This window comes from Equus asinus, chromosome 28, assembly GCF_041296235.1.
Source record: "Equus asinus isolate D_3611 breed Donkey chromosome 28, EquAss-T2T_v2, whole genome shotgun sequence".
Lineage (NCBI taxonomy): Eukaryota > Metazoa > Chordata > Mammalia > Perissodactyla > Equidae > Equus > Equus asinus.
The window spans coordinates 38,327,574-38,351,265 of NC_091817.1; the positions used below are offsets into that span (position 1 = coordinate 38,327,574).

The following is a 23,692-nucleotide window of genomic DNA, read 5'->3' on the forward strand; positions in this document are numbered from 1 at the left end:
TGGAGAAAATGGTTTTTCACAGAAGAGGTGCTCTGATGTTCTAAAAGAGGAAGGGATTCAGTAGCCATCCAAAGAGCCAAGACAAGAAGGACCTGTCAGGTGTTACTGACCAGTTGGAAGTGAGTGACTCCAATGGCACACTTCTCATTCATATCTTTCTGGTGCTTGTTCTGTATCAGACACTCCATCAGGTCCCCAGAGTCTATCTGGTTATCTGCCACATCCTGGGGAAAGCAGTGCACATTTACACCTTATTTGTAACCTCTAATGAAAAAACCCTACGCCCCAGCCCATGAGAAATACAAACAAGACTGATTCTAGACTGATTCTAGAGCCTTCACAAACAAGATATACCACAAATCATGTCAAAATAAGCTGGAGAAATTACAAAGAATAAACATTCAGGGGAATAAAATTTACACAGCAAGTTGCCCCACATGAAGCGCCAATGAGAACATGCACCATGCAGGGCCTTTACTCCCTTCCTTCTGATGTTGGAAGCTAGCTTTCAGGGTAGCATCTAACACCGCCTCCTGGGTGTCAGATCCTCACGGGTCCTCGGTGTGCTTCACTCCCACAATTTAGATAGTTCAGTAAGTGAATAAACTAACAGAATTCCCCCAATATCGAGGTACAAGGAGACAGCTGGGAGGGGAAAGCCACTATTATTGCTAACAAATCCTGGACTGATGTATCTGAAGCAACTCAGCCATGCTGATAGTGGCTTCCCCCTTTTCTCTCTGTTTATAAAAGGCATCTCAACAAGTGCTGCTAACCACACACCTGGGTACCCACAAGGGATAATCAAATAAGGTTTCCCAGGATGGTGGCACTCCTCTCTCGATGATGTTTACATTTTAACTTTACCTTGTCAAAGTTGGCTATCACTCAGGAGAAACGTGTGCTGGAGACAGAGATGAGTCCAACACACTTGTGGGCCAGAGGCCCAGTGAATCTGGTTCTATTTGTGACCCTTGTTTTTCCAGACATCACTTACGTGGCAAAAGTTCTGAATTATGGGTTCACAGGCTCTCATCAGCAAGGCTTCTATTTGAATATCCTGTAGAAGATAACATACATTAATAATTCTGCTTTAGAAAGAGCCAGGGGTAAGAGTAGGAGCAGTTTCTTTTTCTGAATTAGTAGCATCTGATGGGTATATAATCTAAAATGGACATCTAAAAACTACCCTAGTATTTAAGTAAGATAGCCCCAGCATAGATAGAACTGCTCCTCCATTATACTTTGAAAGGCAAGTTTTCTAGAGGCAGATTCCCCTTGTGCCCAAACAAAAGAGAATGCAGAATTAAGAACGGTGGGGAGAAAAAAGTATTTAAAAATAATATTAGAGTATGTAAAGCCTTTGGAATTTTCCCCAAAAAGCTAAGCAGTTCAAAAAGAAAATAGGAGTAACTGACCTCTATCTTTAGTTTCTAAGCTCCTAAACGAGATCACTGTCCTCAAACCAGATGACAAACCACTGCATCTGGGGAACCACACTGAACGCCTTTAAGCTCAGTACCCGCCGCACAGCACTAGCTGCTGAAACAAGATCTTCCTTTCAAGTTACACACCCAGAATGTCCTCATTAGCCCACAAGGACATGAGAATGGGAGAGGAGATGACAGAAGATGAAAAAGGCAATAAACTTTTGAAAAACAGAAAGCAAAAAAAATGCTGAGAAATGTAATTTTATGTATTGCCAATTTTGACAATTCAAATAGTTCTAAAAGGGTTAGATAAAAAAAAAAAAAGCAATTCTTTGTTTCTTTGTTACCGTGATTTCTGCACAAGCCAATTTTAACTTTTTAGCTGCTCCACCCTGTAATAATCTCTGTATTTCTAAATAATATGCCTATGCTTATGAGGTTTTTTAACCCCCGTTTTTACAATTGAATGGGTTTCAGGATGGAACACGTATTCAATCGTTCATGTTTAACTGGAAGTCCCACGTTTTTATTTCATTAAACACACAAACATTACCAAATGACCTAACTGAAAAAGCTAAAGATAAGGGAATAGGAATGCTTGGACTATTCTTGAATGTGATTAAGAGATTTGAAGTACATTTGCTATATTTTCTAAAAGGGGGGGAAAACGATACATCTAATCACTGTGATAATTCTAACATGAAGAAAACCAAAGAGCTAAATGTATAGAGTGTTTTTCTAGAGAAATGAGGAGAGGGGTTCGGGAAGCAACACAATATACTTCTTTATAAAGCAAATGCAGAGAATCTGACAAGGCTTCTTTTGTTTTACAGAGAATCTGCATGCTCAAGAGTCTAGAAACAGTAGAACTAAGGAAAAAAGCAAAGGCTGCTGACAGGACACTCTCCTTCTGTGAGCTGCAAATGCTTACCTCGGATTCTAACTCGGTGAGGTTGCCGACTATATCTCTGCATTCTACAGCCAAGTCATCGAGATGATCCTGGAGGCACTCAAGCTCCTGCAAATCAAAAGGCAATCCCTTGGCATTTGCCAATTGCATAAATGGTCAAGGGAAGCTGAGATACTAGTGTCGACTTCCTTTTCAGAGGTCCTCTTCTTCTTCTCTTATTAAAATGACTTCACAGAACAGAACACTAATGCTTTATCTGATTCTCCAAACTGGGATTGTTGAAAGGATAAGTACTTGACGTAACAGGGTGGTTAAGAGGTTTAAGGGGATACAACAGCCATGAGAATCCTCCAGAAGGCCAAATTGGTAAGTCCAACAATTAATCATCATCAGTGTTTGGGTGTCCTCAGAGTCTAAAATAATCAGGACTTTATTTCATTCATTAACACCCTGCCATTCCATTTTTACCTGTGTTTTGATAATCTTTGTCTTCCATTTTAAATCTGCATTTTGATAATAATTGTTGAACAGCAAATTCACAGGGAAAGATGTGGCATATTTTAAGACTCTTCATGGGCAAAGCAGGTTGGGACCCAGAGTCGGAAACACAGCACAGAACCAATAGCTCCTGCAAGTCCAATCTAGGACTCTAACCCCAGCCCCCATTAAAAGGATCCTCTGAGGGAAACCCTGAAACAAGTGAGCACACTAGGGCTTGGGGATCTAAAAGCTGTCTTGTCTGGGCTTTAGAAACTGAGCTGGAGCTACCCCATAGCATCAGCCTATCACTATTCCTCTTAGAGATTTAGAGATTTGAAGTATAATATCAGCTCACTTTCCCAAAGCATATCAACAGCTATTTCTCAGCAAAATGCTCTGTTAAAGGATCAAGTTTAACTTACTGACCATTCTGCAAGAACCTCCCTGCGCACAATTAGAATGAGAAGGGAGGAGAGGGCTGTAGGTATCATACAACAGCCAGAATTGGTGATGGTGGTGGTGGTGAGGGAACCCAAAGGAAAATGCATAAAACATTTGGGAGTAAGATAAACAGCTACGGGAAAAACCCTATTCACAGAATCCTTTCCTCAGTTTATTTTTTAATTTAATTTTATCTTTTGAAGATTAGCCCTGAGCTAACATCTGCCACCAATCCTCCTCTTTTTGCTGAGGAAGACTGGCCACGAGCTAACATCAGTGCCCATCTTCCTCTGCTTTATATGTGGGATGCCTACCATAGCATGGCGTGCCAAGTGGTGCCATGTTCACACCTGGGATCCGAACCGGCGAACCCCCGGCCGCCGAGAAGCAGAACGTGCGCACTTAACCGCTGCGCCACTGGGCCGGCCCCTCCTTTCCTCAGTTTAGCTTCACAATGATGGGCTGCAATGTAGTGCAGCTTTTTCGATGTTACTTTACAGGGGTAGGAAAGGAAACTTTCCTGGGACTCCATACCACTGTGTCTCTGTTTCATTAGACAGAGGCAGCAGAAAGCTGAACTACAGGCATCTTGTAACAATAAACTCGACAGAACTGTATAAGGCCCAGGAAGCAGACTGCTGAAAATGATATTCCCAGGCCCATCAGATCTGAGTAGGCAGCCATGCTGCTTCTTAAAAATGTCCAATTCCGAGGCCGGCCCCGGGACCGAGTGGTTAAGTTCGTGCGCTCCGCTTAGGCAGCCCACGGTTTTGCCGGTTTGGATCCTGGGCGTGGACATGGCACTGCTCATCAAGCCATGCTGAGGCGGTGTCCTGCATGCCACAACTAGAAGGACCTCTGCTAGAATATACAACTATGTACCGGGGGGCTCTGAGGAGAAGAAGAAAGGGGAAAAAAAGAAGATTGGTAACAGATGTTAGCTCAAGTGCCAATCTTTAAAAAAAAAAAATGTCCAATTCCTGTACACGTGACTTTTTAATAGTTTGGTCCCAGAGGGTGTTTTGGAGTGTTATAAATGGAAGCTGGAAACCTGAGTTCACACCTTACTCTAGTATAAATGGGGCTTTATCCAACTAGCTATTCCTCACTGCTTGGTAACCCTGCCTTACGATAGAAGACAAGCTACTTCCCCCTTAATTTACTAGAATGCAGTAATGCACCCTTTCTTTCTCTTTTTTTAAAACTAGGTACAAAATCTTTAGAAATCATTCATAGCATGCTTGTAATCCTTGGGGGCTGCTCCTTCCCTACACTCTCCTGTATTGGAAAGGTTACGTTATAATAGAATAAATGCCTGCTAGGATTAGACCTGAGTTTTATGGAAGGAAGTCAATACACTTCACTTCTCTGAGCCTCAATTTTGTCAACTACTAGAAGGAAAAAATAATTCCATTCCTACATATCTTGTAGGACTGTTGTAGGACATGCTCATTATTCATGCATGCCAGTATTCACATACATATGTATGTATTTATATCCTGCCTTCCCTCAAAAGGACTTAATGTAGCTTATAAAAGTGAGAAAAGAAAAAAAAAAGATAAAATGAATTAAAAGTGAGCAAAAAATAGGAAAGAAAAGGAAAATATGGTAAAGAAAGTGGAGTGAAGTCAGCAGTAAGCTTGGTACACAAAATGCCCACCATAAAACCTTATACACTTGTTAGAGACAGGCCATATGTTTGGCTCCAGGCTTTTTAAGAGGCAACACAGAGGGGAAAATAATAAACTATAAAATACAGTAACCATAATATAAAAACAAACTAATTGCTTAAGAAAAGTACAATTATTCCTAATATGGAGACCAAAGAGAAAACTTTCCTGAGGATTTTTTACAGGTGCAATATTGAAGAATAATATAACAAACCACGTCTGTGAAGTAATCAGAGATGGACTTTTGTGTGTGTGTGTGTGTGTGAGGAAGATTGGCCCTGAGCTAACATCTGTCAATCTTCCTCTATTTCATATGTGGGATGCCACCACAGCAAAGCTTGATGAGTGGTGTGCAGGTCCACCCCTGGGATCCAAACCTGTGAACCCTGGGCCACTGAAGAGGGTGGGCGAACTTAACCACTACACCAGTGGGCCAGCCCCAACAGAGATGGATTTTATGGTAGTCGTACTCTATATAAAATGTTAATCATGAACATTATTATTATTATTACTGTAAGATAAATAAGGTAGCTATGTCACTTACCTGTCCAGTCTCTGTTTTTTCACTGCACCATTTTCCCAGATCAATCAGGCACTTATCTTGGAGGGCAGGATCCAGCTTCACATCCATGGCACGTTGATGTAGGATCCTTTGGACTTCAGCTCGGCACTCCCGTGAGAGCTACATGAGAAACAACAGTAAAATACTTTAAAGGTATCAAAACCAAAAGAAAAAGACATTAAACAAAGCAAATCTGTTGTCAGGAAACTAACAGATAACTTTATAGTTAGTTGAACCAAACTTTATACCTCGAATCTCTTCTAGAATAAGAATTAAATGTTTCATGAGGCTCTAAAAACCTCTGTCTCTATAAATGAGATTATACACTCAGCATTTTCTAATATACTATATGAAACAACATTCTTTTCTCAGGATATCCTGATATAAAGTGAACTGGATTCGTTGCGGTTAACTTACAGAGTTTTGTGTTTAGCAAAATTAATTTGCCACTACCCTATGAATAAAGAGTAGAATGCTTGATCCGATTCAGGAGAGAATACACACTTGGGTCAGGAGAAGTGAGTTCAAATTTACCTCAACTCGGAAGAAGCAGGCAACAGTTACTATAGGTCAGGACTAGGCTCTTCTAGACGATTTAGGGAAGATTAGCAGAGGGTGAAACAGATGAAAATTAGTCTATTTGGTAGGGTTGTGAGAAAGCTGTCATTGCCAGGTACAGTCAGTCTCTCTTTCCTAAAAAGCCAACACAGCTGGGGTGAGGGAAGGGACGAGAGCAACTGCTTCATGAGAATGGGGTTTCCTTTTGGAGACATGGAAATGTTTTAGAAGTAGAGGTGGTGGTTGCACAACTTTGTGAATCTACTAAATGCAACTGAATTTTTCTCTTTAAAATGGTTAACTTTATGTTATGCAAATTTCACTTCAATTTATAAAAGTATATTTTTTATACTTTTTTAGTATATTTTTATACTTTTTTAGTATATATTTACATACTATTTATATACTATATTATATATATTTAGTTAATATTTTTTAGTATATTTTAAAAAAAGACATCATACCAGATTCCAACCCTTTCTTCATTACAAGAGAAGGAACTTTCTACTATAGTGACTACCAAGATGCCAGGATTTAGGAGTGCCTTTGATTAATAAGAGGCTCATTATATGGAGGAAAAAGTAACAACAAATTCCCATATTTTTTTACACAGTAGTAGAAAACCTGGGTTAAGACCACAGTAACTGACGTACGACATTTCTTTCTGTTTGGGTCTCCTCATTCTGAATCTTAAACAGTCAGACTTTTGCATTGAACTCAGAGGGGTATTTGTAAACACGCATGTGAAATAATACCCTCCCTATTTTCTGTAACAAATGCAGGACTGAAATGCAATGGGATATCTCAGAAGGCTTAAAAAGGCTACCATGGAGAGCAAGCAGTACATCAGTGTGACAATGGAAAGCAGCAAATTTTGCTGGAGAGCCAAGCACACACAAATACCCCAACAAGAAGTAGCAATCAGGTCAAATGCCAAGAGATTAGGTATGGAGGTTTCTGCTCCAACTGGAGTACTGTCAGGGAGGCCTCATTCCCATAGGCATTAGTGCTCTGCTATCAAGGGCAGAAGCCTAAAGACCATTTGTATCCTGGCTAAGAGCTTCTAATGGATCTTTAAAGCTAAATAAAGTTAGATGAACAGAATTTAATTGTCTCTTTGTGATTTAGATTCTGGTAATTTTAAGAAAAAAAACTGGAAATGTCCCGATTCACTTTGTTAAAAACATAAAATCAGACAGAAAGAAGCTGGAGAACAACTCTGTGCACGTTCACTGAATGAAAAAATTGCTAGTAGTGCAGTAACCTTCCCTGCCCGATATACTAAGTCTTCCTAGGATGACAAAATCAGAACAACATATAGCAAACTAATTAAAAACCAAATGACAATAAGAAGAAATGAAGTCAATATTGAGTGCATACCCTCCGGCCCTGTTCCTCAGTGCGGTAGGCATGTCTATATAAGCAAGAGAACACAGCTCCAGGAGGCATAAGTTCACTGGTTTCATTCCAACCGTGAGTGTGGCAAAGACGAGATGCATCCCCCTGGCACTTGCGGTATAAGACAGGGTCCAGCCTATAAGGTCAAGAGTTAAAAGATAATCACTCTTACTATACTTTTCCTTCTAAGACATGCTAAGGGTTTTTACAAGGTGCTTGCTTGTGTACTCATTGGTAACCACCTCCAGGGTAGTGGAGACAGCAGGCAAGCAAAAGTACATTCCTGAATTTTGTTCTTCACGAACACATGGTGTTTGTCAACCTTAATACAGAAGATTTAAGCTCTACCTTAAAGATATTATCTTGGCTATGTAAGGCACAGAATAGTACAATACTACACTTAGCACTAACATGCCCTGGCTGAAACAAGAAAATAAGGTTTTAGCTACCATCAGGCAATTCACAACTTTTCATTCAATACTTTTTTCTAAGTATGAATAAAATTCAATCCTACCTGATATACTGGATTCAATAAAATCAGGAAATGGCAAGATAAACAGAATCTCCCACTCAACTTCCTTTCTAGTAACACTGTTGCTCTTCTTTTCCCCATGCAAGGTAAGGCAGTTATATTTTCAGCATACCTGAATAAGCGTATCAATTTAAAAAACCTGACATTTGGGGCCTGCCCCGTGGCCCAGTGGTCAAGTTCACACGCTCCGCTTTGGCGGCCCAGGGTTTCACCGATTCGAATCCTGGGCACGGACATGGCACCGCTCATCAGGCCACGCTGAGGCGGTTTCCCACATATCACAACTAGAAGGACCCACAACTAAAATATATACAGCTATGTACTGGGGGGATTTGAGGAGAAAAAAAAAAAGAAGATTGGCAACAGTTGTTAGCTCAGGTGCCAATCCTTAAGAAAAAAACCCCTGACATTTAATTTAGACTCTGGAGACAGTGGATCAGGCAATGAGCCTGCTGCTTCTCCAAATTAGGCCAATGCATGCTTAATTCTGTCCATGTTACAATGTCAACTTTGGGAAGGGCTATTTAAGGGGAGGAGAAAAGTTAGTATTTAATGAGTAGCTTGTAAGACTGTGAAGCATCTTTAGATCATGGGTGAAGGAATTACAGAAGAGGAAAAAACATGACTTTTTCAGGCAGTAAACTCTTTGCTATTTCAGTCTAGATGGCCCGGGTAAGCACAGGGAAATTCCTACACAGTTTTCTGTAGTCCTTTCCAGAGCTAATTTGAGGGAACAGAAATAGAAACACATTGAATCCTCAAGTATTCTCTTTCCAGTAAAGTATGTGGGTAAAACATATAGTAATCTCCAGAAAAAGTTAATGACCAAAGTACAGTGGCTTAAACAACTGAATCAGGAAGCAGCTGAACTTGGGATGCAGGAGGAGCAGACTGATCAGGTACTGGCGGCTTCGAAGGGGAAGGGAAAATGAGACATGGAAAGAGGAGGGGATTGAAGCCAATAAATTATAGAGATTCTGAGTGTAATATAGATACTTCTCCTATTTCACTTCTCCTCTTTTTTCCAGCTAACAGGATGAGAAAAGAATCAAATTGTCACTTATTGGTAAGAGCCTCTTAAGACAGAATAAATTCAATAACTTAGAATAGTTAAAGAAATAGCAAATTCCGTGTGGTAATGGATTATAATTAGTCTTTGGGTGGTGAACATGATGTAATCTACACAGAATTCAAAAAATATTATGATGTACATCTGAAAATTATATAATGTTATAACCCAATGTTACTGCTATAAAAACAAAAATTAAAATAAAAAAAGGAAAAAAATAAAAGCAATCAAAAACAAGAAACAGCAAATTCCCATACTGAGTGCAAATCAGTAAGAATAAAAATGCGCTATTATCGTCTTAAAGACATATCTGAAGATGCTTCTGCTGCCCCATAGGTGCCCAAGCTCTTTCTAGACGATGTTTGTGGTATCAGAAGCATGTGACCCTGACTTCCAAAGTAGTAGTGAACACGGGCACTGGGGAACAGACCTGCTGGACGGTGTCTGCCTTTAAATACTGAGCTTTTTCAGGGGACCGGAGTGTTGTCAGCTATCCTAGAACTTAATAAAAACAAATTCCTACCGATTATCTCAAAAAACACAAGGGATACTGGCGACACAGGAGAACAGGCTGAGGCTTACGCTTACTCTGGCTTCAAAATACTCACTTCCAATCACGGGAGATGAAATATTGCAGCTCTAAGAGACGGTGTTCACAATCTTCCACCATTTTCTCTGTGTATAAATGTTCCATCAGGCATGAGAGGATCCTGGGCATAAAATAGGGGCGAAATTATAACAAAGGAAAGAAGAGTTCTGACAACAGGTTCTGAACTCTTGCATCAGTATTTCCTTGGTCTGTGGGAAAAGCCATTTCACTATTTTCCTAGGGCAATCAGGAGTTTACTCTTCTGAGAATCACTCAAATTAACCCAGCCTGACAGTGATTATGGCTTCTATCAACTTCGGAGCCACTCAGCACTTAGGACTCAGCTTGCATAAGATCTGCATGCACCTGCTTTATTTTTAACTGTTTATTATGAAAATTTTCGAACACACACAAAAATAGAGAATCATATACATCCACCTTCCCTTCCTATAGCTTTATCAACCTATGGCCAAGTTTGTTTTAGCTCTATATCCCCTCACTGATGTTTTACAGCAAATCCCAGATACCATATCATTTCATTTGTAAATACTTCACCATATTTCTCTATGATAGGAGAACACAATACTATTATCCACCAAAATAAATCAATGAAAATCATTAAATATCCTATCAGTTTTCAAATTTTTCCAATTATCTCATGCCTTTTTACATCTTTGTTCAAAGTGGGACTCAGAAAAGGTCCACACACACTGCATTTAATTGATAGTATCTCAAATCTATTTAATCTGTAGCAGTTCCCTCTTTCCTCCCTCTCAACTGGCCCCTTCATGGCTGGTGCAATTATTTTCATATTGGTAAATATTCTTAATTAGTCTTAAGAGTGTTTGTCTATCTCCTCCAACTACACAAAGAGCTTTAAGGAAGAAGACCTTTTTTAAATCCCCTACAACAGTATGAACAGTAGGAGTGCATGAATAGCAGAATGATGATAAACATGGACTGCATTGCTTTTATTGATGGGTACTGCCAGCTGCAGGTTATAAAGATTTTTGCAGAATTGGAAACCTGTTCTTACTTGCAACCTGTTTCTAAAAGCTGTTTGTACATCATATGGAATAAAACTAATGCATGAGATACAAATACTTTATTACAGCATTGTACAGCTTTCCTGGATCTTGGATGCAACTTCAGAGCTCATTTTGTCCATGATTACTCCAACCATCACATTTTTTTCATTTCAATAATTAATTACTTTCTATCTAATGATTATTGAGTAGTCAATGTATCCAAGTTAATATACAAATGAAAAATACAGAGCCAAAGCATGTGTCACTCTTTATCCTGAGAGTTTCTCTATCTCATTTTTATTTGACCATTAAATGGAATTATTCAGTGACCTAATGTATAGGCCCATATATGGTCAGTCAATGTCAACAAATATCATCACAATTCTCGGTCTAGGTGTCTCTACAGTGTGGATGAGGCAGAGCCGAAGTCTCAATTCCAACAGTAGTTTTAACAAAAGTTGGTATGTGTTCCTGTTTAACAAAATTTCAGTTAAGATGTTAAACCATCCAAAAGTCATTTGAGGGAATGTTCCCTGAGCTGCCCTGCCAAATATAATAAAATATAATATGGATAAACAGCACAAATAAGATAACCTACATTGGGTCTCCTGATCTGATGTGTTTGCAGGCTGTCTGTATTACAGATTCACAAGCTTCATTCAGAGCTCTATCAATGCGGTAATCTGCACCAGGATCAGTCTCTTGAATCAATGTTTGAAGCTGGATTAAAAAAAAAAAGTTAAGAAAGAAAGCCACTTACACATTAGGGAAGAGCAATATCACATCTTCACGCAATCAGTTACTCAGTTTGGTATATCACAATGTACTCTCAATAAGGTCCTCCGATTGTCACTGGCCAAGCTCAAGAGCTGTTGCCAAAAACTTTCCAACTGGTTTCTCTCCCTTGACTGCAAATTTTTCTGTTTAAGTCAAAGTGGGGGTTGCTTGCCTACCTGTCTGAACCATCTCTAGATATTTGCAAAACAAAAGGTCTTTACAATGTAAAGTCTGCCTCTTTCCTCACATCTAGGCAGATATCTATCTGGTAATTGGTCTACTAAATCTGACACTCAGGGCCAAGCCAGAATTGGGCGAGAAGAGTAAAGAGAAGACATTTCCAGTTAGAGACCTAATTTGGTCAAAGGAATCTAGAATTTGAATTTTGCTGCAAGGACACTCGCATTACAACAGGCGTACTTTGGTTTATTAAAAACAGATGTGAGATTTCATTTAACTTGCAAGAAATATCAATTACAAAAAACAAGAATATGATACTTATAATTTCCTATTTTTCCTATCTTTTATACAACCTAGAGGTAAACTAGAACTTGCCCATTCAAAGTATACAGAAAAATACTTGCGATTATGCAGTTGAAAATGAGAATAATTTCTTTAAGATTTACTTTTGCTTGGTCCATACTTTGTCAGGGAATAAAGTGAGAGCATGATAAAATGTGCCTTGGATTCTTTTTTTCTGTGTTTGAGAAGAAAGCAGTGGGAGCGCAGAGGAAAAAACTCTAAATTAAGAATCAGAAGACCTGAGTTCTATTAATAGTTCCGGCTCTGCCACATAGATACCAGCTTTGAGAACATGAACAAGTTGATTAACCTCTAAGCTCCAGTTTCTTTTACTGCAGAGGATTATAAGAAAGAGTGGTATGGAGGAGAAAGTTATATAAACTGTAAAGTATTTTACAGACATAAAAGATCACTGTCACTACAGATGGGTAGCAGATGGTGTTTTGGGGTGGGAATCTTAAATAACAGAAAGTAAATCTGAAAACTACTAATTCTTCTGGTTCCTTTACCAAGTTAAAGAATTGGAGCCCTTCTTGTGTCGTAGATTTAGCCTCTGAAGAGGCCTTCTCTGATCCTCATACACTTGACCTGCGATCCCACAGGGGCTCCTGTGAAAGCAATGACCCCATCACATATTGATCAGAGAACACAGATCAAAAGGAAATGGAGAAAGAAAACTCTGTCTATCCCAAAAGAAGTCAGCAATTAAGATGAGAGAAGCATGAAGGACTTCCAATATTTTGGGATGGAAGTTATTTGTACCAGTTCTTGGTGGCAATTTGGAGAAGCTAGAAAATGCTGTGGTTAGTTAGGAGGAAGATTATTGTCAAATGACTACCAATTTTAGTTATGATGTTTGCTAACAAAGACTAAAACATTTACATCTTTTTCTGAGGGAAGTTATAAGCATCATGGGAATCTGGAAGTCACTGCAAAAACTGCATCAGTTAAATATCCATGACTGACAGGTGAACTTTGAGAATTCTCAATGAATGCAGACTGCAGGTCCTAAAAGGAGACAATGAATGCGCTATAGACTCTAGTAGGCTAATGGCTCAAGGGATCACAGCTACTCCCACTCTTGAATCCAGTGACAACAGTCTGGGAAATAAACACTAAGAACGTGAATTGCTACATGATAATACATCTATTCTAGCCCCTAACTGCTTAGGAAAAACCTGGGAAAATGCTTCCAAGAAATGATTAATCTAAAGAATAGCCTGGGCAGTCACCTTTGGCTTGGGAGAGACTGGGCCCAGACTCGTTCAACCATAACTGAAGAGAATTTAATAAGTTCACGATTATGGTGCATTTGGAAGATAAGATGATTAAGATAATAATTATCATTATGCGTCACAGTTTACTATTTGTTGAGAGATCACTAAATCAAAGTATCACCAAGCAGAGAACAGGAAAAATTAATGGTCAACCACAGACAGGTATGAAAGTCTACTGGATCAAGGAAGAAAATTGAAAAAGAAAGAAATCCACTCAAAATAAATTATTTCTAAACATTCCTCCACTTGATGACGGCTAATGTAGTAGAAGACTAAGGAAGATTTTCTTCTTATTCCTTCAACTGTTTTGAGCAAAGGCTAAAAAACCATGGGTCTATAAAAAACAAAATAAAGTGTTTGTTTCCCACTTGGCTAAAACTTAATGTGGTCAAAACTACATATTTCACTATTTGAGGCTAACCTCTAGGTTTGGGAAAGCACTTTTCTTCTGCACACAAAGGAAGAGGTGGGTGGTACTTATTTACCTTTCAGGTTGAGTCACCAGCTCTTTTAATAAGCTAAATTTCAAAAAGCCTTGGAGGTAAACTAGATGCCTCAAAATAAAGTCAAACCAATGTATTTTCTTTTTTCTATAACGTTAGTACAAATGTAGCCTCAGTCCCCTTTCCACGCCACATTAAGGATGAAATGCAAATATAGAATGTCTTGATTCATTCTTGGGCTGGGGCCCAGGCACATACATTATCACAGAGGCTTCCTAGCACAGTAACCAGCAAGGACTGCTCCTGAGGAAGACTCCTTCTGCTACACTTGGTATTTTGGAGAACAGGCTACATTTGTCTATTTTTCCCACCACGGCATGTAAAAGTTACTGTCTACTCTGGGTCAGGGTATTAGAAGCTAAAATGAAATTTTACTCCACATCAAAATTTTATGGAAACTTTATGTTTCAGACTGTAAAATTCTGATTTTACATGATTAGCAAGAAAATAAAATTCAAGTAATAGTCAATTTTAATAAAAATGCTAAAAACAAAAGACTAATGAATAGTGGTTTTCTAAAGTTTCACTGAGAGAGAGGCACAACTTTCTAATTTAGGATAGAAAGGTAAACTATATCTTTTGTGCTTCCTAAGGAAAAGTATAGGAAAGTATGGGGTACATTGTACAGGGTACTGCTGTTGCATTTGGTATTGTAAATTGTTCAAAGATTCTTATTCAGGAAAAAGTAATAAACATGGACAATGGCAATGAAATAGATGCACTGTATCTATAATATTTTGTTAAATTTATATTATGTACCTGATCTGTAGTTATTCAATTGTTTATGAACCCTGGGATCAAGAATAACTTTATTTTATCAAGCAAACTACGCTAATTTTCTCCAACTATCTTTACAGAACTGCTGACTGTAGAGTCTAGAGGTAGAGAAAGAAAGACCCTTCCACGCATAGTTGCCCTACTCTAACAAGAAAAAATGGTGTGATTTTGAAAATGACACGCTTTCTTGATCCTCAGGTCAGGAATTCACACCATGCTGCACATCAGTAACAAAAAGAAACATAAAACTTCAATTCATTTCAGCTCTCTTTCAGCCTCAACTCAATCAAACCTATTTAGACAGGCAAATTCTCTTTTGGTGGAAGAACTTCTCTGATTTACCAGAACGTGGTTTGCCCTGATTCTGGATTTAGTAAATTCAATCTAGCAAGTTACCTTTTCTTTAAAAACTCTAGCAAACAATGCATTTTATCTATTTCTTTAAGTATATAGCTCGTTTTATTGATTATGAGCTCAAACTTCTGCTCTGCAGAGAATTCCACATTCTTACTAAGATACGCCTGAAGAAACAACATTCCATGTCTGGTTCCTAGTAGCTAATGTTCACTGTGATGTCATAACGATCCCGATAAAGTAAGTTGGGATCGTGTCAGGAAGAGGTTCCTCAGCTGATAAAGTGTGACATTCAAAACGGCAGTAGAAATTTTTTCCTTACCGCTTGTTGGCAGTTCATGCCAACATTCCCTTTCTCGCCCCGAACTACTTTCATCAAACAATGCAGGGTTCGCCCTTTTCGATGCAATCCAGAACAGTGGTGTTCAATCTCACCCCGACAGCTCAGGATGATCTCAGGGCTCAAGGAAAAGTCTTCCATCAACATGCGTCGGTAATCCAACATCTCCCCCTGGCACTCACTGCTCACTTGTCGCCCTAAGTTAGGATTTAAGCCAAAACATTATGGAGGCGAGCATTAGAATCAGATATCACCACATATTAAAAGCACACGTTTTTCCCTAGAATATACTATACCAGTCATGCTATTATCTAGACTGAAAGGCTTGAACTTTAGCAAAAGCTTTATAAGCATAAAATGAGTTTAAGACTCCAGGGACTAGCGTTCATCTTGTCAGTGTTCTGCATTATACAGATTTTATACTACTGAACTAATAATGCAAATGTTTTGTCAATGGAAGGCTTATTAATAAGATAACTATTGGGGTAAAGATGAAAGCCAAGAATAATCCCTACTGGCTGGCCTACACAGTTAAAGCTTATAGAAAAGACTCCATTTGAAATATTCACTACAGCTCCCTGCCTTCCTTGAGCTGTAAATGTCAAGTGAGAAACTTAAGAAATTTTTCAAAAAACAGCTGTACTGAGGTTTAACTGACATATAATAAACTGCACTTTTAAAATATACAATTGGACAAGTTTGACATATATACATCGATGAAACCATCACCACAATCAAGATATTGACCACCACATCCATCAACTCCAAATGTTTCCTCACGCTCCTTGAGAATCCTTCTCTTCCCCACCCACCCCACCCCCAGGCAACCACTGATCTGCTTTCTGTGGCTACAGATCCGTTTACGAGTTTGCATTTTTTAGAAGTTTATATACACGGAATCAAACGGTAGGGACTCTTTTTTGTTTAACTCCTTTTCCTCAGCATAATTACTTTTAAGATTCATTCATGTATCAACAGTTTATTTTTTTTTATTGCCAAGTAATATTATTCCATTATGTGGATATATTATACTTTGTTTATCCCTTTAATTGTTGATGGACATTTTGGTTATTTTCAATTTGGGGCTATTACAAATAAAGCTGTTATGAATATTCCTGTATAAGAGTTTATATGGACATATGCTTTCGATCTCTTGGGTAAATACCTAGGAGTTACATGGCTGGGTCATATGGTAGATGTATGTTTAACTTTGTAAGAAACCAGCAAACTATTTTCCAAAGTAGTTGTACCATTTTAAAATAGCATCAGCAGTGTATGACAGTTTCAGTTCTTCCACAGCCTACCAACACTTAATATGGTCAGTCTTTTTAACATTAGCATTCTATATAACTTTTCTGAATTATCTATTCATATTCTTTGGCCATTTATTTACTGAGCCTTTTGGTGTTTCTTGTTAATTTGCAGTTTAAGGACATTCACTTTCTATTTTTAAATACCAAAATTAGATTTTATAATATGCTTTTACTAGTCAATAATCCCCACCTTTTCATTTCAGGAAAATTTCATCTAACACCTAGACCATAATCAAAATTCTCCAATTGCCTCCAAAATGTCCTTTGTTTGGCACTCAATCTATTGCTTTTAAGCTTAGGTGTCTTTGACTATCCAGATACGAAAAAAAAATTTCATCAAAAAGCTCTCAGTTTTATTTAATGATCGATTTTTTTCCCACTTTTTAATCACTAACCAATTGTCCCAGCACCATTTATTCAACATCAGCTACGAATTTCACTTTTACAGATTATAGCCAATATTAAGAAAGACAATCCTGACCTTCTATGCATCCTTGTTGGTTCCGTTGTCAGAGATTGACTTTTAGACTAAATAGACCATGAGTCTGACCTTATGGGGTAATCATTTACTCCTTTGCTGTTTAATTTCTTGATATCATCACTGTCATAATAATAACAGTATCTATCACTTATTGTATATTAAGTGCTATGCCAAATTACTTCATTCAGTCCTCACAAGAACTCCTTAACATAAGTAATGTTATTCTTGTTCTATACATAAGGAAAATGAGGTTTGGAGAGATTAAGAAAGATAAGCGATGGTCACCCAGCTAGTTAATTTGGTGACAGAGCCATAATTCGCAGCTGTGTCCCTCTGGCCCAAAGCTGATGCGGTAAATCATTACACGGCCCTGACTCTCCTAGAAACGCTGTGTGAGAGGCAGTTTAAAAATTAAGATATTTGAGTTTGAGAAATATAACTTACTTCTTAAAAGGCAAGACGGGATGTAAAAGAAAAACAAAATTGGGATTATTGAGCTAAGAGAAAGGGCCTTCAATCATGCTTCGAGACCCCAACCCTTCAGCCTAGAGTTATGCTCCTGCGTCACAATGCACAGGTGCAGTCAAAAGAGTAAATATAGGAGGAAACTATCCAAAAAGGAATGAAATGGATAAAAAGAAACTGACTCTCACCTCTATGTACAGCTGACTCCAGACACATCAGAAGGTAGGAGAGCCTAGCTTCCCGGGATCGAGGAAGGTTTTCCACATTACACCGGTATTTCTTCAAGTCACTCTTACAGGATTTGGCCAATGAATAACTGACTTTATAATCCTGGGCAATCAGCTTTTGGCGCGTTGTTAGTGCTTCTCGACACTGAGGGAAGGGTGCAGCAAGAGAGTTGTAAGACCACCCAAGTGGCTCAGCTGTTCATATGTACCTCCAAGACAAGCAGAGCTCGTGGCCAAGTATAGTCAACCACCGTGGTTATTACAAAATGGCTACCTTTAAGTTTGATTAAAATTGAGCACAAGTAGGCTAGAGTAGGTGGCAAGAGGAAGGGGTAAATGGGTGGGGCACCCTGGAATTCTACAGTGAATTGCTGACTGTTGTAGCAATAGCAGCTGTCCTAAACACATAAATATTTGGTAGATTTTAATACATTAACTTGACAAAATATTCTTTTCCTCTTCAGTAATATCCTAAAAATAAATTTCACCAGAATCAAAGTGGTAACTGCCACAACACTCTGCAAATTCCATTCTATACTTTTTAAACATAATTAATCAATAGTAAATAATATAAAGAATCGAAATGAAAAACATTTCCTCAGCACAGGAAAGTAAATGACAGGATAGCAAAACAAAAATAATCACTTTTAAAGTCATAAAAGACTCCTGCATTCATCCAGGAACAGAGGACTAACGGTAATGAGAATGCTTAATGAGACAGCTGCTGAAAGACGAAATCACTAATTATCTATGAAGCACATTGGTTTAGTTAGTATAAACTTCCTGAATATACAGGGATGGCTTCAGTGTGATTTTGATATAAAATTCTCCAATTTTACCCCCTAAATTGATTTCCAGTTAGCTTCCCACTGTCTAGATATCACAAAAAGCATCATTTTCTTGGTTTAAGTGAAACACGCTTTGGTTCCCTACTAAAAGCCTAGTATCTCACCTCTGAGAAGGATAAGCTTTATCAGTCCTTTATATTTTAGTATGAGTTTACAAGACTATTTTTGAGGGGATTTGAGAAAGCTTTTACGAAATGAATAAAACATTGGTTTCAAAGTAATGCTTACCTTTTCACTCATGGATTCTTCAAATTTATGGTTAAAGAGGCACTTATACACTCTGCCTTCACCAGCTTGTGTCTGTAAGATGGAACATCCTCATCATTATCAGCATTATTAGCTAAGTAGTTATGCTGGGCATTATCCACAATCTTATAGAGAACTTTGTGTTAAATTATTATAATGATGCGTACTTTTGAATGAACAGAAATGCAGTAGGCTTTGAAAGAAAATAGTGATTGCAGTAAAGATGAGAAAAATTTTCCCATGATGTTTGTCTACTGTCACTTGTTCCCAGATATACCGTTAATTAGAGAACCAAGAGAAATGTCAGTGAGTCTTCCTTCTCACAACTTTATGCTAGAGTCAGTAAAACTCATAATCAGTGGCTCTGATGGTTAAAGCTGTTAATTCAAAACAGCAGGCAGAGTGGGAGTTTACACAAGTCACTTTCAGTCCTTTGTTATATAGATGGAGATTACTCTGTTTAAAGTGCTGGAAAGTTGTTCTATAGAGTCTGCAGGTAGTAATCAAAGATTTGATTTTAAAAGTTAGCCACCTGTTTTCTTCATCTTAGCCAAAAATATAAAAATATGTAATATGGCAAAGTTTTAGCCATAGAAGAGATGTGAATGGGATTCCCTGGTAAAATACGATTCCTATAGGTAAAACAAACTTCCAAGAACTAAAATTGAGAATGAGATAAAGTAGAAAAAATAGTGTGTGGAGGTTGTCAGAAGCCAACTGTTAACTGGATGTGAAGCCATCAAGGCTGAGCATCCAATAACACTTTCTGCTATTCTGGGACCAACTCCATCTTCCATTTCAGTGGCTTTTCTACATGTGAGGGTTTGTCTTGGTTTATTGTATTTTGGCCGAGTGGTTAAGTTTGTGCTCTTCGCTTCAGCGGCCCAGGGTTTCACTGGTTCGGATCCTGGGTGCAGACATGGCAGCCACCGCTCAACAAGCCCTGCTGAGGCGGCGTCCCACATGACACAACTAGAAGGATCCAAACTAAAATTATATACAACTATGTACTGGGGGGCTTTGGGGAGAAAAAGGAAAAAAAATTAAAAAAATAAAAATGTAAGGAGAAAAGAGGAACAGTTTCTAAGCTGACTCACATTTTCACAAAAACGCTCCCGATCATCTCGGCAAGCAAAATATAAATGCCGGTCTAAATGAAAGTCATCTGAGGACAGCTCAGCCACCCGGAGAATGGCTTTCTTGCAGAGTTCAGAGACTTGAATCTTGGGATCTCTTTCTTCTGCTTCCTTCACCAGGCCTTTCTCCAAGCATGATACCACCTCACCTTGTGAATGTGCATCCTAAAATAGCAATGATAGTAACATTTAAAAACTCTCACTGCAATGAGTTTCAAATAAACATCATTTGGTTAAAAAAAAACCCCAACTCAACATATAGTTAACATATTGATGTTCTATTAAGAAATCAAGTGGGAACCAACTACACTGTGGAAGTTACAGAAAATGCTCTCAAAAATCTTTGGTTAGAATATAATACTTGCATGCCACAAAAGCAAATAGACATCCTCGGAAATTTAAGTATACTTTAGTTTGCACTAGAAATAGGAATTTAACTTCTTCAAGTTTAAAATGTCAGAAAAATTTAAAGAAATTACATCAGCCCAATGCTCTGATCATAGTTCATGTCAATGTTGAAATAACATTGCAGAAATCTCTCTTCATTTACTTCTAAGGGCTAGGTATTTCCCAAATAGCAGGGCTTTTGGTCAAGTTAAAACAACAGCAGACCACAAAATCCATTGAGAAAAGATGTTAGAGATCCTTTTCCTCTTTTTTCTACTCTATACTGTTCACAAAGACCCCAATATGTACAATCTGTGGTATAATACTCACTTTGATGTTTTAAATTTATCTTAATGTGATTTAACGAGATTACCACCACTTTATACAAACCGCTTTTGAGAGCTTTCCTAAAACCATCCAATTATCTTTAATAGTACTTTGCATCATTCCCATAGCAACCACAAGCATTCACTCATTGAAAATATGAGAAATTTCCCTTAAATATTTTCTATTCAAGAATCCTAATCCTCTATACTCAGAAGACATGCTTCAATAACTTCAGAGGTATAACCATTAATGTAGCAAACCAAAGTAGCAGAAAATATAGTGCTACCATTTATTTACACACATGTGCGCATAAAAAATCTTGTCACAGTAAAATACCATGTCTACAAAATCATCTGTATATAATAAAAAGATTCCTAAAACCAGGTAGAAAAACATCTACTTTAAGCAAAATTTCAATTCAACAAAAAAAGTACATAGTTTTTTCTATTTCGTTGTAATAGGATTTGTTTTATAATACATTAATTTCCAAGTATTTTCACAAGAATATTCATGTTCTCTCCTAATGTACCTGTGAAGAAAGGATAGGAATTGTGGTGTCTATTACACAGATGAGTAAACAGAGGCCTACAGGAGTTTATCAACTCATCTGAGTTGCAGAATGTAAGGGGCCTAGCCAACAGTCATCATTTATCTTTCTAGACCTTGTGGTTCTACGAAACTCCTAAAATTTGTGTGTGGGTTTTGTACTTTTCCTGAGGAGGGTTCCTGGCTTTTGTTAAATTTTCAAAAAGAACTGCTGACCCAAAAAAGACTAGGAGCATGCTGTCCTTGTGCCTTCCTATTCTCTATCTGCACTTTAACCTTTTTCACTTGCTGTACGATTCTAACCAATGCTTAGAAACCTGAGATCAACAAAACATTTTTTTGGAGAGTAATTCTGAACAGATAAACAAAACTCTGAGGGACAAGTGACAAAAGGATAAGGATAGAAAGAAAAGTGGACACAAACTCCAGAAATCGGAGTAAGGCTTATCTTTTCTTCCTAAATTATGAGTGACAGTCAAGTTTGTCTGACTATGACCCACTTAGGAAAGGCCTAACCATTTCCACTACCCAAAGGAAAAACAAATCTGTGACAAAGACTTGGACAGAAACATACTGGTCATATACTATTTACAGTATATAAGAGATTATTATAAACAAGATTTTATGTTATAAAACAACATCCTGTACCAATTTTTAGTAGCCCATCATAATTTACTTAGATGGTCACTAGCAATTAGGTCTTAACCATATAAAAGACATTGAAAACAATAGCATGAGAGTCAACTCTTGATTTAGATTCATTCAGCCTTTAATCTTGACACATGGTAAAGAAATGACTTCCACGTAATGAGTCTAAAATGTTTCGCTGTATACTTAGGATTTATAACTGTTCTAAATGTGCCACCAGTAAGATTAACTACTTAGGGCTATTATATTTCTTAATGGTTCTGTTTGCTTATTATTGGATTTAAGAGAGCATCATCATGGTTTGAGACTCCCTAAGGAATCTAAAATTTAATTTTAATTATAGCAATTATAGCACCACACATCAGTACTGGGCCATAATATCACCTCCATTAGACGTTTTTATTCATCACAACTTTAGACAGATAATTTTTCAAATAAAGATATTTCAGGGATCCCTCTCAGTTCCCTAGTCTCTTAAGCTTTTTGGTTCAGCTCATTTGGGGTATATAACTGAAGTGCATGCAAGTATTTGACAAAGAAGACTGGCTAATTACTGTATATGAACGAAAGCACCTGCACATTATCTATGAGAAAATAAAATTACTTAGGTTAAAAAAGTTATTAAGGGGGCTGGCCCCGTGGCCGAGTGGTTAAGTTCGCACGCTCCGCTGCAGGTGGCCCAGTGTTTCGTTGGTTCGAATCCTGGGCGCGGACATGGCACTGCTCGTCAGACCACGCTGAGGCAGCGTCCCACATGCCACAACTGGAAGGACCCACAACGAAGAATATACAACTATGTACCGGGGGGCTTTGGGGAAAAAAAGGAAAAAATAAAATCTTTAAAAAAAAAAGTTATTAATACACAGGCTTGACATATAAATAACAAATGATCCTGTAAATGGACTTACAATGAATTTTTAAGATTCTATTGTGGTGAGACAAATATCCGTCTTAAAACTACTGCTAGTGTTCTGATCAGTTTTTAACACTAATCTCAAAAAAGTAAGCAAGAATTCAGTTTTCATTTCTGCTATAAATCATTCTCTAGTTCACCATTTTTGGTGTCTTCTGTGATCTACCTCACCAGATAAAGAGAGAAAAGGAATGCTGAATTATTCAAAGTAGTGGGATAAAAGCAGAGAATGATAAACTGATGTAACTACTGAGTGAAAAGTATAAAAGTAGCAATAATGTGGCACGAGTCCACAACTAAGTTTCCGTATTGGAAGCCACATTCAACTTCCTCTTCAGAGGATATAAATCATTTACACTTTTACATCATAATATATTCCGAATATATGTTTTAGTAGTTCTTCTCTGTTCCTGTCTTTTTCTCTTGCTCTCTTCCCTTGTGGTTTGATGGCTATCTTTAGTAATACGTTTGATTTCTTTTGTCTTACTTTTTTGCTTGCTTATTACATGTTTCTGATTTGTGATTACCATGAGGATCTATTTAATATCCTATGTATATAACAGTCTACACCGAGTTGATACTCTTTAGCTTGACCTCTTCCTAAAAGCTCTACTTTTTCACTCCCCTCCTCCCATATTTTACGTTTTTCAAATCATATACAGTCTCTTGTTTAGTGTGTGTCCATCCATTACGCTCTTATCATTGAAATAGGTGATTTTAGTACATTTGTCTTTTAACCTTCATATCATCTTCACAGTAGTTAATCTGCTAGATTTGCTATATTTTTATCTTTACAAGTGATTTTATTGCCTGGTTGTTTTGTTGTTGTTTTGTTTTTTGATAATTTTTTTTATCTCTATTTGTGGTTATTGCTTTCCCACTTAAGTAAGTCCCGTCATCATTTCTTGTAGAACTGGTTTCTTGGTGATAAACTCCTT

At 37.8% G+C, this 23,692-nt stretch overlaps 1 protein-coding gene across 1 annotated transcript in view; it reads right to left on the reverse strand.

The window, feature by feature from the left end:
• Positions 1-23,692, reverse strand: part of GLG1 (golgi glycoprotein 1) — a 156,655-nt gene that overhangs the window by 18,970 nt on the left and 113,993 nt on the right. The window contains exons 5-15 of the mRNA XM_070500682.1: positions 19,895-20,098; positions 18,780-18,851; positions 17,665-17,848; positions 15,200-15,414; positions 11,266-11,387; positions 9,659-9,760; positions 7,432-7,585; positions 5,476-5,613; positions 2,362-2,448; positions 998-1,060; positions 111-224 (exon numbers count right to left, since the gene is read on the reverse strand). Coding sequence (XP_070356783.1) covers positions 111-224; positions 998-1,060; positions 2,362-2,448; positions 5,476-5,613; positions 7,432-7,585; positions 9,659-9,760; positions 11,266-11,387; positions 15,200-15,414; positions 17,665-17,848; positions 18,780-18,851; positions 19,895-20,098 — 1,455 coding nt within the window. The remainder of the gene's footprint in view (positions 1-110; positions 225-997; positions 1,061-2,361; positions 2,449-5,475; positions 5,614-7,431; positions 7,586-9,658; positions 9,761-11,265; positions 11,388-15,199; positions 15,415-17,664; positions 17,849-18,779; positions 18,852-19,894; positions 20,099-23,692) is intronic.